Source organism: Sprattus sprattus (assembly GCF_963457725.1).
Source record: "Sprattus sprattus genome assembly, chromosome: 19".
In the NCBI taxonomy this organism is placed as follows: Eukaryota; Metazoa; Chordata; class Actinopteri; order Clupeiformes; family Clupeidae; genus Sprattus; species Sprattus sprattus.
Window position 1 is genome coordinate 22,017,050 of NC_137917.1, and position 15,344 is coordinate 22,032,393.

The window sequence follows — 15,344 nt, forward strand, 5'->3', positions numbered from 1 at the left end:
CGAATTCATGCAGCGAGCATGCAAAATAATTAAATTCAAATCTCTTAAAGACTCAGGCCTACATGTCAGCCATCGAACCGAAATCAAGGGATGCTTTCGGCATGCTGGCAACAGTCTGCGGCCCATGAGCGCATTTTATAGAACACAATAGGACAGCAGCGCCACCTACTGTTGATTTCCAGAACTAAAAGTACTAAAACTGACAACCGTTACAAGACATCGACAATGGGTAGTAATCCAGTCAAGGTTTTATTGAAACTTTGCATGGCACCAAATATTACACTGTGGACCAACATCCTGCTACTGTAAACCTGAAATGTCATCACCTCATGCTAATGTAGGCGACAATGTCATCTGTGATGTTACCCTATCAGTCCCTGTCATGGTACATTTATACTTCCAGATAACCATTGCCATTGGTCACAACCACACACCTGTTTATATCAGCATCAGATCTGTACCAAGGAGACACCAAAACCACATTACCACCTCCTCAACAACGACTTTGAAAATGATTCTTAAGATGGCATTTTAAAAAAGGAGCCAATCAGTGCTGTCATCCAGAAATTAAGCTCACAAAATTCCAACTGTAGGTCTCCTATGAAGTAATAAAAAAAATACAATCTAACCCTCAAACAAACAATATGATTCTTCTAACAATGAGGGCATACTACAGGATACTTACTATTCACAAAGTAGGTTGAGTTAAAAAAAAAAAAAAAAAAACAGTCATGGTCAAAGACAAAGACAGTCATGGCCCCAGTCAGGTTTACCAAGCAGTGCTACAGCACTGACCCACCATGCTGCAAGGCAGAGTGCAGAGGTGTTCCACCACATACATGTACTCTCCACGTGGGAAAAGGTTCTTGCCAAGCACACATCTTCTTTGAAGGGTGATGGTGCCCTGCATATACACCCTCACGCACAGAGACAAACACACTCACACACAAAAAAAAAAGATCTAATGTCTTCATCGGAGTCCAAGTTTTTTCTTCTCCTTCTGTTTTTTCCGCACCACTTCCATGTTCCGGTCTTTCCACATGCTCTTGCGTAGCTTGATGGGTCTGCTACCCACGTACTTTCCTAAAAAACAAACAAAAACACACACACACACAAAGTCATCACACACAATACTTCAATGAAAAGGCAAAATACAATGAAACTAAAATACAGAAGGAAGACTTTAAATTATTTAAATAAATAAGGGTGCATCGACTCTGACACCAGGTGCCGGTACACTGCTGTTCCTGAACATATTTGCTGTTGGACCAGAGGCCTGTGGATGTTCTTTATACAAAGCCTGTCACTGTAACCTACCTTAAGCGCTCCAATAGTAATTATTGTGTCCTGCATTGCCTTTGAGCTATTCCCTTGCAAAGACATTCCTCAGGTAAGGTACCTTGCATAGTTTAACAATTTACAGCTAATTTATTTGTAAACCAAACATGTAGGTAGCTTGAATTGCTTCATTAGGGTAAGTACGTATATTAATTTGCTTCTTCTGTATCTGGAAAAGACTGGAAATAGTACTCAAATCAACATGTCCAGCTCCAGCAAATATTTCAATTTGAGGTGAAATACCACAGACTTGATAAATCAAAATGGCCAAAACATTCTCCAACTTGTAGCAACAACAGCAAGAGACTAGCGCTCCATCTAGAGACTGCGCTTAATGTAATTAGGTTGACATTTGTTATTGCTAGGATCTCCGTCAACAGGCACTCTGTAGATACCATATCAGATCGCCCTCCTCTGGCTCAGCAAAATGACAGGGAACACTACGACAACAAACATGTATGCCTTTGCGTCACTCCGAGTTACCCAGCAGAAGATTTAGCCGACAAATACCCAGTGGAAACGCATGTGTGTTTTTGGGTGTGTATATCAAGAGGCAGAAGTCCGGGGGGGGCATGGTGGCGCAAGCCGATAAAGCCCCTCCACTTACGGGCTACATTGCCCGAGGGGACATAGGTTCAAGTCTGGCCTGATGTCATTTCCCAATCCTCTCCCCACCTCTTCTCCGCCTCGCTTCCTGTCATATCTTCAACTGTCCTATCCAAATAAAGGCATAAAAAGCCCAAAAATAAATCTTTAAAAAAAGAGGCAGAAGTCCTCACCGTTCATCTCCCTCATGGCCCGCACATAGTCATTGGGGTCCTTGAAGCTGACGAAGCCGTAACCCTTTGTTTTGCCCGTGCGCTTGTCCCGCACCACTTTGGCCTTCAGGAAGGACGGGTAGCGGCTGAAGGCTCGTGCCAGGATGTCATCGTTCACCTCGTTACCAAGGTCACCACAGAAGATCCGGAAGTCATCTGAAAGAGGGGGAGGGATGGGGTCAAAACAAACAAAGGATCAGGGGAAATGACAAGTGAGCCAATGACACTATGAATATGACACAAGTGGGCCAATGACACTATGAATATGACAAGTGGGCCAATGACACTATGAATATGACAGATTTGACACAAGTGGGCCAATGACACTATGAATATGACAGATTTGACACAAGTGGGCCAATGACACTATGAATATGACAGATTTGACACAAGTGAGCCAATGACACTATGAATATGACACAAGTGAGCCAATGACACTATGAATATGACACAAGTGAGCCAATGACACTATGAATATGACAAGTGGGCCAATGACACTATGAATATGACACAAGTGAGCCAATGACACTATGAATATGACACAAGTGAGCCAATGACACTATGAATATGACACAAGTGGGCCAATGACACTATGAATATGACACAAGTGAGCCAATGACACTATGAATATGACACAAGTGAGCCAATGACACTATGAAAACAAAACATGAGGCAAACAGCTGAAGCGGCGTGGATATAGACTGATACATACACAAAGCTTTCTACACACAGCTTTTTTTTTTTTTTTTAAGATTTATTTTTGGGCTTTTTTGCCTTTAGACTGACATTGGGCCGGATTCGACCCATGTCCTCCATGGGCATCAAGCCAGAATGTGGTCGGGGCAACTGCTTGCGCCACAGTGCCCCCCCCGACACACAGAGCTTTTCCTCCTTTCCCCCTCTTTCCTTCTTTTGTTACTACTGTGTCCTACGCTTAAACATTGCTGCGTCTTGTGAGTTGTAACTGTATATTCGACACAAACTTGTGGTACCTGACTCCCATTCTAGTAGACTCTGATCTTCCCAGGAGGTGCCTGCTGCTGTGCGAATGCATTTCTTCGTCTTCTCCTGTCTCCCCTTCTTCTTATCCTCCGCGTTCCCGTCTGCTGGCTGAAAAGACGCCAAAACTAAAATCGGTACGTTTTGACAAAGTGATTCCCAGGTGGTGTGTCTTAATAAAGAAATTATGTTTAGAAAATATGCAAACAAACTAACAAACATTTTGAAATGTGTATCGAATACATTCGGGAAATGCTGGAGGGGGGAGGGGGGGCAATTGACAAATAGAATTGCAGTCAGGGTATTGTATAGCAGTTGGACTGAGACAGAAGAGGAGGCCTGAAAGAGAGGGACCAGGGAAAGTGTCCCATACCTCTGAATGGACAGACTCTGTCTCAGGCTCTCTCTGTGTGTGTGTGTGTGTGAGTGAGTGTGTGTGTGTGTGTGTCTGCCGTCAGGGTACCTCTGTTTGGACAGGCTCTGGCTCTGGCATGCTCGGCCCGATGACGCTCTCCTCCGCAGCGGCAGCCTCCTTCTTAGCCTCCAGCAGCCCTGCAGCCACTGCAGCCGCCTGCTGCTCAGCAACCAACGCAGCCAGCTCCTCCTGAGAGAGGGAGAGGTATAAATAGAGAGAGAGAAAGAAGGGAGGGGAGAGACACAGAGAGAAAGAGAGGGAGAGATACAGAAGGGAAGAGAGAGAGAGGGAGATAGATAAAGAAGGGAACAGGGACAAGGAGATGGTAAGGAATCAAAATGCAGATATGCAGAAGGAGGTAAGGCATGGACCACAAAGAGACAGCAAACAGGGGAAAGGACGTTTAAATTCGCTCTCCTGGCATTGGTTAAACCCCTGAAATCTCATCTCTGTTCCTCAAAATTACGTATTTAGGTAAAAATTATGTTTTTAGATTAAAAAATACCGTCATTATCTAAAAATTGCCTGGGTGTAGCTCTACACCTTTGATCAATTTAGTATTTAAGGATCTATGAATATGCCAGTTAGTCCCGATAATTATTTCTATCCGTTTTCAGCTTGACTACGTTATCAAACAGCTAACAGATAATTCTTCATTATGACTGCTGCCACGGGTTAAAGGTTTTGTGCTCTGTTAACATCTTTCATATGATTCCACAAGTAGACATAACAGAAATTGATTGTGACTTGTCAGTAAGCAACACCTGGTCCTATTTGTGTGAAGAACAATTTTTTTCGCAAAATAAATCCCTTTAGGATGAAACAAGACCCCTCCGCTGCGATCAGGGCTGCTAACCCTAACCCTAACCCTAGCAATAAACACTGGGCACTTTCCACAAGCATCATGACCAATCAAACAAGAGAGTGACACTGGGACCACTGGCATTATGCTTTACTGTTCTAGTCTGATCTAGTGCAGTGTGTGCATGAGGGAGGGGGGGGGTGGTCTTTCCTTACCATGCGCTTCTGCCGTTGAGCTCGGAGGTCTGGCCGCTTGGGTGCGGGGGGTGCGGTGTAGACAGTGGGGGCTGCTGAGAACACACTGGGAGTTGCTTTGGGAGGCGGCTGGGGCACTGGCCGTGGAGATGGCGACCCCATGGAACCCATTCCTCCGACCTGCTGGGAAATACGAGGGAACCCCTGCTGGCAGCACAGGCCATTTTTAAGTTAGAAGACTGTTCATTAGTGAAGGCAAAACCATTAGGTTGGCTAATCTGCAGTTATGGCTGTATTAACATTTACATTTAGTCATTTAGCAGACGCTTTTATCCAAAGCGACTTACAAGGATGTATACACATTTAACATTTACACTGATGGCACACTGCACATAATGAGCAATTAGGGGTTCAGTGTCTTGCTCAAGGACGCTTCGACAGGGAATCGAACTATGAACAATGTTCCGATTACTAAACGACTTCTCTACCTCCTGTACCACTGTCGCTGTATTCCTGTGCATGACCTGCGCACTAAACAGAATGCTTTTCTCAAACCCTTTCTTGGAATACAGCTACAACTGCAGCATTCCGAGCCCAATACATTTCCAGTACATCTTCCTAGATATGGGACTGCTCCACCCCTGCAGCTGATACGTACATGAGGCATGGAGTTCATTGGTTCCATCGGAGGTCCGATCGGACCCATGGACTGACCCATGGACTGTCCCATGGACGGACCCATGGACGGACCCATGGACTGACCCATGGACTGACCCATGGACTGACCCATGGACGGACCCATGGATGGACCCATTGAGTGCTGTGGGGGACCCGACATGGGAGGAGCCAACATCATGGGGGGTGGAGGAGGGGGGCGTGGCAGAGGGGGGGCCATCATGCCTTGAGGTGGAGGACCACGCATCATAGGCATTCTGTGACCTACTGAAACACAACATGGGGTATTGGTGCATTCACTGGTGAACAATGCTTAATGATGTCAACCATAGAAATAAACTGTGTAATAATAATAATAATAATAATAAACAATAATATGTTTATTTCTATGGATGTCAACTACAACATGGATGAATCAAACCACCACCACTGTTACCTGGTCTCTGCAGGATGTGTGGTACAAAAGCAGGACGCATCATAGAAGGAGGAGGTCTGACTGGAGGCACTGCGAAAGTTAAGGCAAAAACATCACCAGTCTAGTAAGGAAGGAGTAATGTGTCAGGTTAAGAGCTAGTGTACTTACTATGTTGCCTACATAAAGTAATCATACCGACATTAACGTTCATATATATTTATCTATCAACATCTATGTGAATCTAGGTGTTGGGTTCAATACCCGTGGAGCACAGCACACAAGCAGATGAAAGTGTATATCAGTACAAAAATGTAAGCTGCTTTGGATAAAAGCATATTCCCTAGACATAGCCTATTCATTACAACATTGTAATGCAAGAATGAAGTAGTGCATGTCTTCATAGGCATCCTTCAAAATGGTAGTGTGTCAGGAAAAGGACTTGTAGACCTTGATCCACTTCTCAGGCACAGTTTGCTTAATCTAAAGTTAAGTGGTTCAGTGATCAAAGCACAGCTGCCATTCCACTGATACTTAACTGCTAACTCTAACTGTGTGCTGAAGACTGAGCGAGGCAGGGTGATGGTTCAAATCACTCACATGGGTCAAAGAACACAGAACCCGGTATGTAAAATAGTGGCATACGGTGCTTTGGGCTGATAAATCAAAGTTTGAATTATATGGGTCCTCAAAGAGGACAAACTTAACCTTTTAGCCCTGCCTACATCGGCCTTCAGCACACAGTAAAGGTTTCATTGGTATGGCATTCATTCAAGGCTGAGAGTTGGTTGAGAGTTACCTGGACCAACAAAGACAGGGGGTGGTCCAACTAGAGTGGCCGCCCGTGCGTCCAAGGTCTGCTGTACCTGCACAACAACAAGTAGAGTAACTTAAATTAAAGCTTTAGGCTGGGCTGGGCAATTCACTGAAAATGTACCAATGGCGTCTGATGTCTTACTGAGCAAAATGTATTTATTGCAATTATGGTAATTCTTGCTAAACGACTTTACCTCCTGAACCACTATCACCCCAATTATGTATGTCAGGTTGCTAGTAATTATGCTTTTTATTTTCTCTTGTTACATTCTGAATAACACTAAAAATATTTAGTCATACAATAACATTGTCATAATACTTTTGAGTACTAATTTGTGCTCATGAACTCAAATAATGAAATTTGCCACAGATGGTCATTGTCCCAAAAGGCATATATCATATAGTATTTTAATCATGACAATACGACATAAATAATCATGGATTTATCATCCCTGTGAAAGCATTATGATATTTATTGCAAGTCATATTGCCCAGCCCCTACCTGGGGGAACCTTTAAGTCTATTTACCTGATGGTAGGTGTTGGTACCAATGATAGATCTCATCATTGGCACAGTTGGTACAGTGAGAGCCATAGGAACACCATCAACTCCTGGAGTCACTGGGCCTCCCAGCACCTCCTGTTCGAACCTGCCTCGCCACATTCGCATCAGAGCACACAATTATGTTATAATTCATAGAGGTGGCAATGCATGATATGATGAGTGTTATTTGTCCTGAACAACGCTGACTTGTGTCCATTTCTCATTGCATGACGCTTTTTTAGTTTTGACAGGATGCTGGGTTGACCACTCAACATTGCCCTATTCTCCAGTTTAGTTATAGACTGTACATAGATTTTACAAAAAATCGTCAAGGTCAATCCACATTGTCATATAGCGTTACATTTAATTTTTCTTGATGCATCAAAATATTTGTGATACTAAAAATATTGTAGCACGTCATCTTGCCAGACTTCAACAATGCAGCAGACAGGCAGTGAAGCAATATTTTGTACTTCAAGATCAGCTTGCTGCTACCAACTAACTTTATCTGGTTGATTAGTTATATTTGTTTCCACACTCACAGTGCCATTTCCGCCTCCATCTCCTTCAGGCGCTCTTCTCCCGACTTAAGCGCCATGGTGTAGTTGAAGTATCTCCTACGAAACGAACAACATTATTTTTACGTTACAACTTACTTAGACTATCTTTAGATAAACGTGTTTACTTTGTAGCAATAGGACGTTCAACTGATCGCTAGCTAACGTGGCAAACGCTAAGATTAGCGGAGACAAACCATATACAATGACAAAGAGCGAAATTAAATATCTGAGGGGTTTAGTATGTCTGAAAGTATAGAAGACCTACCAACAATGCTGGGGATCACAAAATGTAAGATGTTGGTATGTGCGCTGATTTATTACGGCTATATGATTAGTAAGTAACTACAGAACTTCTTCCTCGGAGTGAAACATCGTCCATTGCCTTCGTCGCCTCTTGATAGCGTCAGAATGGGACGTTACTTCTGTTTTTCTTTTCATGTAATGTCAGTTCACTGCTTCAGAGGAACACTACCGCCACCTATTGTAAAGGCCACAGTAGTGTGCCAGTATCCATACATTCCCAGAACATACCGCGGATAGAGAGAACACATCTGTATAGCGACATTACCTACAGCTTGATTAATACATTTCAAACAATAAGACAAAAATAAAAATAACGTATTATACAATAAACAATTATACAATTAACAAAACATTGTAATGGAAATGATGTGAATGTGGTCTCTCTCGAATGAACGAAACCACCAGGGCTGACTCAATTGCTTTCCTCCCAATCGCTGCCAGAGGAGACGAGTGAGGACAGACGACGGGTTAGCCACAAGAGCGTCCTATGTGGAAGTGTTATTAGAGATGGGCTTTTTGGCTGTGGTTACAAAGCCTGTAGTCAAAGATTCTGGGATGCATGTGGTAAGCCCATAGTGAAAATTCCCCTCCCCTTTCTTCACATCTGTCATGAATCGTACAGGTTTAAAAAAAAAAAATCATAAACCTAAAGTTTAAAATAAGACGTAGTGGTTTATGAACGAAAATAAATGTTCAGTCTCACTCATTGCATGCCTTCATTGTTTCCTTTATGATTGTATAGAGGGAGGGGCTAGGAAGCAAGGGAAGATTGAAAAAAATAAAGTAAATGAGAATCACCCATAGGTGCAGTTGAATAGTCTTTTTTGAGTAAAATTACCCAGAAGTATCTTAGTGACAGCCATGATATAGAGCTGGTGAACTCTCTGAATGCTGAAGGAACCAAATCCTAAATACTTCCTTTTCTTATCTCCTTTAGCATGAGGAACACTTGGTCATCCTTTGTGAAAGGAAAGGTGATAATGCCGTCACACAATTCCTTGCAGCAGCAACGTTTAAGTACCTATGCCAATAACATTTGCTGTTGCATAATTACTTAGGTGTAAAGTGTAAATGCAGAACTTTCTTTTTTCCTCTCCCGATAATCATTTTATGACCTCTCAGATTTATCTGGCGTCCCTGTAGATAACACTGTATCTAAAGTACAACCCTGATTCAGAAAAAGTAAAAAAGTAAAAAATGCAAATTAAAAAACAAAGCAGTGATGTTTGAATTTACTTTGACTCACTTTCATTGATGCAGGCAGTATGAACACAAGATATTTCATGTTTTGTCTGGTCAACTTCATTTTGTAAATATACATCCATTCCTGCCATTCAGGCCTGCAACACATTCCCCAAAAAATTGGGACGGTGGCAATTTAGGGGTAATGAGGTAGAATAATTAAATAATGATTATCACACAGTGGAAACGTTTATTGTGGTCAGCCGTATCAGTATTTCAGGTCTTTTATGGAAGAAGTCTAAAGTCCAAAGCCAGGGTCTGTCATGGTATTGGGTTGTGCCAGTGCCCTTGGCAAAGGTAACTTACCCTTCTGTGATGGCACCATTAATGCCAAAAAGTACAGAGATTTTGGAGCAACATATGCTGCCTTCAAGACGACATCCTTTCCAGGCAAGCCAATGCATACTTCAACAAGACAATGCAGAACCACATTCTGCTCGAGGAAAAACATCAAATAATGTGCTGGTGTATTGTTTTCAATATAACAAAGGTCAAAGATAATTTACATATCACGGTTTTAAGTTTTAATTTAACATACCGTCCCAACTTTTTCTGATCTGGGTTTGTAGTTCAATCTAACTCCACCACCTGCAGCTTCAACACTAACATGCTGCATAAACACTGAGGCTTCAAAATTAATGTATGAAATATAATATTGTCATATATATAATAATACAACAGTCAGAGGGACTTTTACTTTAATAGTAACTACATTTCGAGCTAATATTGATGTACTTTTACAAGATTTTTCATGCAGGACTTTTTACCTTGCTGTATTGGTACTTTTCCTTAAGGAAATTATCTGAAGGGATCTTCCACCACTGTTGGAAACGCAAATATGCCTTTCTAAAAAACAAACAAAGCAGCCCTACAAACTCTCATTCCACATATTCCCATAAGATATTTAGGCTAATAACGCATCCGTCTTGTGATCACAAAGTATTTATTCAGCTCAGTTTCCAAGGAATGATAAGCTAAGGCGTAACTGTTGATAAAGCAATGCTAATAATGTCTCAGAAGGCAAAGCTAATAATGGCTGATAGAACAAACATCATCATCCACTGAAGATATTTCCATATTGCCTTTGACAAACCGACTCCATCACGCGAACCTGTGTTTTGTCACGTTGCCCATTTCTGACATTGGACATGGGAGAGCATCACACCAGCAATGAGCAAGTTGTCTCTTGAGGGGGCCCTGCTCACTGGCCTTTGTTATACAGTCAGATGTCGAGAGCGACAGATTTGATCCTCCAAAAGGCTGACATAGCCCAAAAAGGGTTGAGTGCAGGTGGGTATACATTCACGCCATTGCAGATATAATGACTCTGATAGATAACTACAGTGGAGGTCTTATTCTTTTTGTCTTTTTTATTGGTGTTTGATTGGCGCCCCAATGTGGCCAGTTTGTGTAGTGCACTGGGCACAAGGGCCATAAAATAGCTAATGATAATGGGCATAATTCAGGCTGCCAAGAATGCCAGGCTTGGTTCACGTTCACTTGGCATCTCTCACAATTTGTTTTAGAAAAATGAGCCGCGCTGACTGGACTGTGAATGTGCAACATACTTCCCATACACCATGCAGGGTAACCTCTCCTTCTTCGTCTTCTCTATATATTTCAAATTGTGCTATGACGTTTATTCATGAAATGGCCATATTACTTGACGTTCTCTTTGGGTGCCTGCCTAAGGTGACCAGGCTGTTTCCCAGTTTCTTCCCTTACCCTAATCTTGGTTCATAATCCCAGGGGCGACTCCATCTGAAAACCCCTTCCCTTACCCTAAACTGGGTTCGTATTCAATTTCTACCCTTTAACCTAACCTGTGTATCCAATTCTCAAACTTTTTTTGTCATTCCTCACTTTGAACAAGGGGGCCTTTTCAAACCCCACTTGTCCCTAATCGCTCCAATAAAATGGTGGGCCAAGCTTAAAATTGTCAAATGTATTGAAATAACAATACGTTCTAAATCTTAATCAATAACAAATAACTTCAGTCCCGAAATAGAGAAAATAAAAGTGTAATGGTGTCAATACTTGCCTGAGTTCCAAAGACAAAGGGCCTACTATGCAAGTGTTATATCAATGGGGCAAGCTTAAAATCTCGCTTGTACGTCGCTTCTGATAAAAGTGTCTGCTAAATGTAATGTTGCATTGTAAAATGTATTGAAATTTTCAATTTTCTTTTAGGTTGATTTTTCGGTGGATCAGCTGTCTTTTTCACTACTGGTACTGAATCACCAACCTCTGTATACGTGTCACGAATGTATCCATAACGTCAATATTAGCCTATCGCCCACTACACTTTCATGCTCCGGGAAGGTTTTTTTTTCATTGTCCTGCTGCAATTAATACGCCGACATCAATCAAAATGTTAGCACTATGGTTCCAGGTCATATTTTTATCCCGGTCACCCATCTAAAGTTTATACAGTGTTGTATAATGGTGCGGCTCCTGTAATGTATAATCATCATCATCATTACTTATTCAGGGAGAATTGACTGAGCACAGGGCTCTTTTGCAGCAATGCCCTGATTGAGGGTACATAATACAGAGGAACAATAAATAAACAAACCGTAACAAAACAAAACAGACAAAAGAAATAAACAAAACACATTATACAACTCAGAAATGAAGAAACATAAAGTAAAAAATGTAATCTAAGAATTATTTAAAACAACAGAACTGAGTCACATCCTTAGCATCCAAAAGGCTTTTAAATTGGTTGACAGAAAAAAACTTAATTAGTTTCAAGTCCTCTTGACCAGTTTTCCAATCATGGGAAGCAAAGAACTTAAAAGCTATTTACCTATATTAGTTTTGATAAGGGGGATTTCAAGGGAGATGAAGCAATATGACCGTGGGTTATGACAGATGGATTTAAATTTTTTAAAGTGACATGAGGGAGAAAAAAGTAGGCTACACGGTGGGTGTGGTAGAGTGAGAGAGAGAGAGAGAGAGAGAACGGTGATGCACACGTATACATCAGATGTAGCGACCGGAGCAAAGTTATGTTGCTGTAACGTTGAGCTCTGCAAGCAGTGTGGAGAATACATCCTCGGGCCAAATCAAGTTGCCATTATTTTTCTGATCAACCACAGACCGAAGGTAAAGGCAGATAACTCTGGAGTTTCGAATATGGAACACTTCGGCCCTGGAGCAGTAAACAAAAGTCTCCCTGATAGTCTCCGTCAATTACTTGCAGGAAAGGTTAACAACAGGCTAATTAACTCAATACAATACTTAATAGGCACATTTATACAATATGTCTTTGTTTGTGTGTGGTTGTTTAGAGGGATTGGGGTGTATGATTGTTATTGTCTATAAAGGAAGGCATTGCAACGGGAAAATCTGTTCACCGAGTCCATTTCGCGCCCCACCTGTCACTTCTTTGCGCCCGAAACGCGGCCTTTATTTAACCTGGATTCTTATCCAATTTCTACCCTTACCCAAAACTGGGTTTGTACTGGCGAGGGGTTTTCCCCCCCAGCCCTCCTACTCCTTACCCTGGATAGCCTTTGGCCTGCCAAAGCATAATGAGATTGAGGTTTAGATAATTAGGCATCAGACATAGAGATATGCGAGGTGAGGCAACTTAGCTCTGTCCAACCACGTTGTCTCTTTTCCCCCACTCCTACTCTAGACTATCTCCACTATTGGATGCCCTCTACGCTTATGATACATAATATATACGTACAGTAGGGCTGCTACTACAGGGATGGTGAGGAGATATTGTTCATATAGTGTAATGTCTCTATTGCGGTGGTCCTGCGTCCCTTTGTCTTCAAAGGCGGCGATGATTCCTTAAAGTCCCAGCATCACTCCTTGCTCCATTCTCTCACCACATGTAGCGGTCGGTGTCTCCACATGGCAAACCCAAAGCGAGACCTCTTCTGCGTAATCTTCTTCTCTGTGATCATCTTCATATAGCATACAAGTTACATTTCACTTATAGGAAGGTAAGCTACACAATTGAACATAATCTGGGAATCTGGTTCAAGGTGTCAGGTGGGCCATGTTAGTATGGAGTCTACCCACAGATGTGAAGGTCTGCAGACATGAAATTTGAATGTTTATGAAGAGTGGCGTGAATGTGACACATTCTTGTGGGTGAGAAATTTACATGAAAAGAAACATAAATATGTTTCCTTATGTACTACATCAGTTTCAGTAGAATGTATTTTTTTTTAATAACTTGTATTTTAATGAAATACATTTTCTCATACCAGTATTAAGTATTTTACTTTGATATATTTGATTAGCATGTATACGATTTTTTTAAAAACTTTTTAAATGTTTTTGTGCCCATCTCTGTATGGTGGTCTGTTCCATGTTGGCAAGGAGGCTACATGAGTGTATTTCAAGAGCAATCCATGATGGAAAGACCAAAAGTAGACTGACGGGTAGGCCCCAGGCGGTAAGATCGTTGACCACACCTCATCCACAGTGATCACCAACACAACATTAGCAAGCCATGGATACCAAACCTCTTTTAGGAGATACGTGTGGACTATAGGAGACGGCAGGAGGAGCAGCACACACCCCTGCACATCAACAGATCCATTGGTGAAAAGGTCAGCTGCTTCAGGTTCCTCGGGGTGAACATCAGCAATGATCTAACCTGGTCTGCTCACATGGGCATGCTGGTCAAAGCGGCCCAGAAGCGCCTCTTCTTCCTGAGGAGACTGAAGAAGTTTGGCATGGACTCAGTCATCCTTACCAACTTCTACAGATGCACAATAGAGAGCATCCTGACTGGTTTCATCACAGTGTGGTATGGGAGCTGCACAGCCAAGGACTGCAAGGTCCTACCTAGTGTGGTCAGGTCTGCTGAGTTCATCATCGGCAGGTAGCTCCCAGCCCTGCAGGACACCTACCACACACGATGCCTCAGGAAAGCTACCATCGAGCCTTCAGACTTTTTACCCCGCTGCCTTCTGGCAGGCGGTACCGTAGCATTCGGTCTCGTACGCACAGACTGAAGAACAGGTTCTTCCCAAGGTTCATCTGGCTTCTAAATGGACATTGAAACACTATTGCCACTTTCTGACTCGTCACTTTACATACATTGTCTTCTTTAACCTACTGTTTGCATCAATTATATTGCACTACCTGTAACCGCCACACTTGATTTGTCTGTAGGTAAGTATAGGTTTACAAGGTTAGCATAGGTTAATATACATGTATTATAGGTTTAGCCTAGGGCGGTGCGTCCCATTGGGCAAGTCGGGCAGTTGCCCAGGGCCATGGCCACCAGGGGGCCTCTTCGTATTTACGTTTTTGTTGTTGTTGTAATAATTAAATAAATCACTTGACATTGAAAACGAATGACAATTCATAATAAGCATTAAAACAGATTATTTTATTTTAAGTATCAGCCTTAAATGTATCTTGAATCCATCATGGAACAAATGATTCCAGGTCACGTGATGTTTGTCATGGACAATTTTTCGTGTGATGACGTGTGTGGTTGCAAAGTTTAACATGAAACGATTTTTAAGTGGCAGTGAGAAAAGAAAAAGAAAATGGAGGATGAGAAGTTCGGGGAGAAATTACTTAAGGTAACACAAACTTTCCAATCAAGGAATACGTCCGTGGAAGTGGAAGAAATTTCCAATAATGTTTCGAGTTCATCTGATAATGTTTCAAGTGCTGCTGAGCCAAGTTTAGCGAATGCTAGCAGCAGCAGACAAACAGCTTGTAGTAGCACCAAGGTTGTAGTAGCTTTGCTTCTACAAACGGTGAGCCATCATGTACCACAGCTGCCCATATCCGGGACACTGACACCTGCACTGACGACGTGCATGATACTGCCGTGGTCATCATTACCACTCAAGCACATCTGGATGATAACGAGAGCAGTGATGTCAACAATGTAAGTAACACCAATGGTGGTGACACAGTGATCAGTGAAGACCAGTGGTGGAATGTAGCCTAATTAAGTATTTCTACTTCGTTACTGTACGTACTTAAGTACATTTGTAAGTAGCTGCACTTTACTTAAGTAAAAATAATAGTGCATACTTTTTACTTTTACTACATTACATTTTGGAGCTATTATCTATACTTTTACTCTGCTACATTTCTACAATATGTTGTTACTCGTTACATTTTATGAACACAGTTTCGCCAAAAAGTTGCCTACACAAAAACATGGAAGCGTTGCTGTTGGAAGTTTAAACCAATCAGGTGTCTCTATCAGCTCCAATGATAGCAGAGTACCCGTC

General features: G+C 42.1%; 2 protein-coding genes across 4 annotated transcripts in view; one reads left to right on the top strand and one right to left on the bottom strand.

The window, feature by feature from the left end:
* Positions 1–248: 248 nt before the first annotated feature.
* Positions 249–7,959, bottom strand: rbm42 (RNA binding motif protein 42). Of its 3 annotated transcripts, none has more exons than XM_080858302.1 (11): positions 7,838–7,959; positions 7,555–7,629; positions 6,998–7,118; positions 6,453–6,519; positions 5,678–5,746; positions 5,225–5,505; positions 4,588–4,773; positions 3,619–3,759; positions 3,149–3,266; positions 2,118–2,312; positions 249–1,083 (listed from the first exon to the last, which is right to left on the bottom strand). In XM_080858302.1, the coding sequence occupies exons 2-11, from the start codon at positions 7,608–7,610 to the stop codon at positions 971–973; spliced, it is 1,347 nt and encodes a 448-aa protein (XP_080714428.1). In that variant the 5' UTR covers positions 7,611–7,629; positions 7,838–7,959; the 3' UTR covers positions 249–970. The 3 variants fall into 3 exon arrangements, with proteins under 3 accessions (XP_080714428.1, XP_080714427.1, XP_080714426.1); XM_080858301.1 differs by having other exon boundaries at positions 4,588–4,770; positions 5,225–5,508; XM_080858300.1 differs by having other exon boundaries at positions 5,225–5,508.
* Positions 7,960–12,695: 4,736 nt separating this feature from the next.
* Positions 12,696–15,344, top strand: part of LOC308380665 (IgGFc-binding protein) — a gene marked incomplete at both ends in the record, with an annotated part of 45,357 nt that continues 42,708 nt past the window's right edge. The window contains 3 exons of the mRNA XM_080858071.1: positions 12,696–12,702; positions 12,908–13,014; positions 13,614–13,875. Of these exons, the coding sequence (XP_080714197.1) occupies positions 12,696–12,702; positions 12,908–13,014; positions 13,614–13,875 (376 nt within the window). The remainder of the gene's footprint in view (positions 12,703–12,907; positions 13,015–13,613; positions 13,876–15,344) is intronic.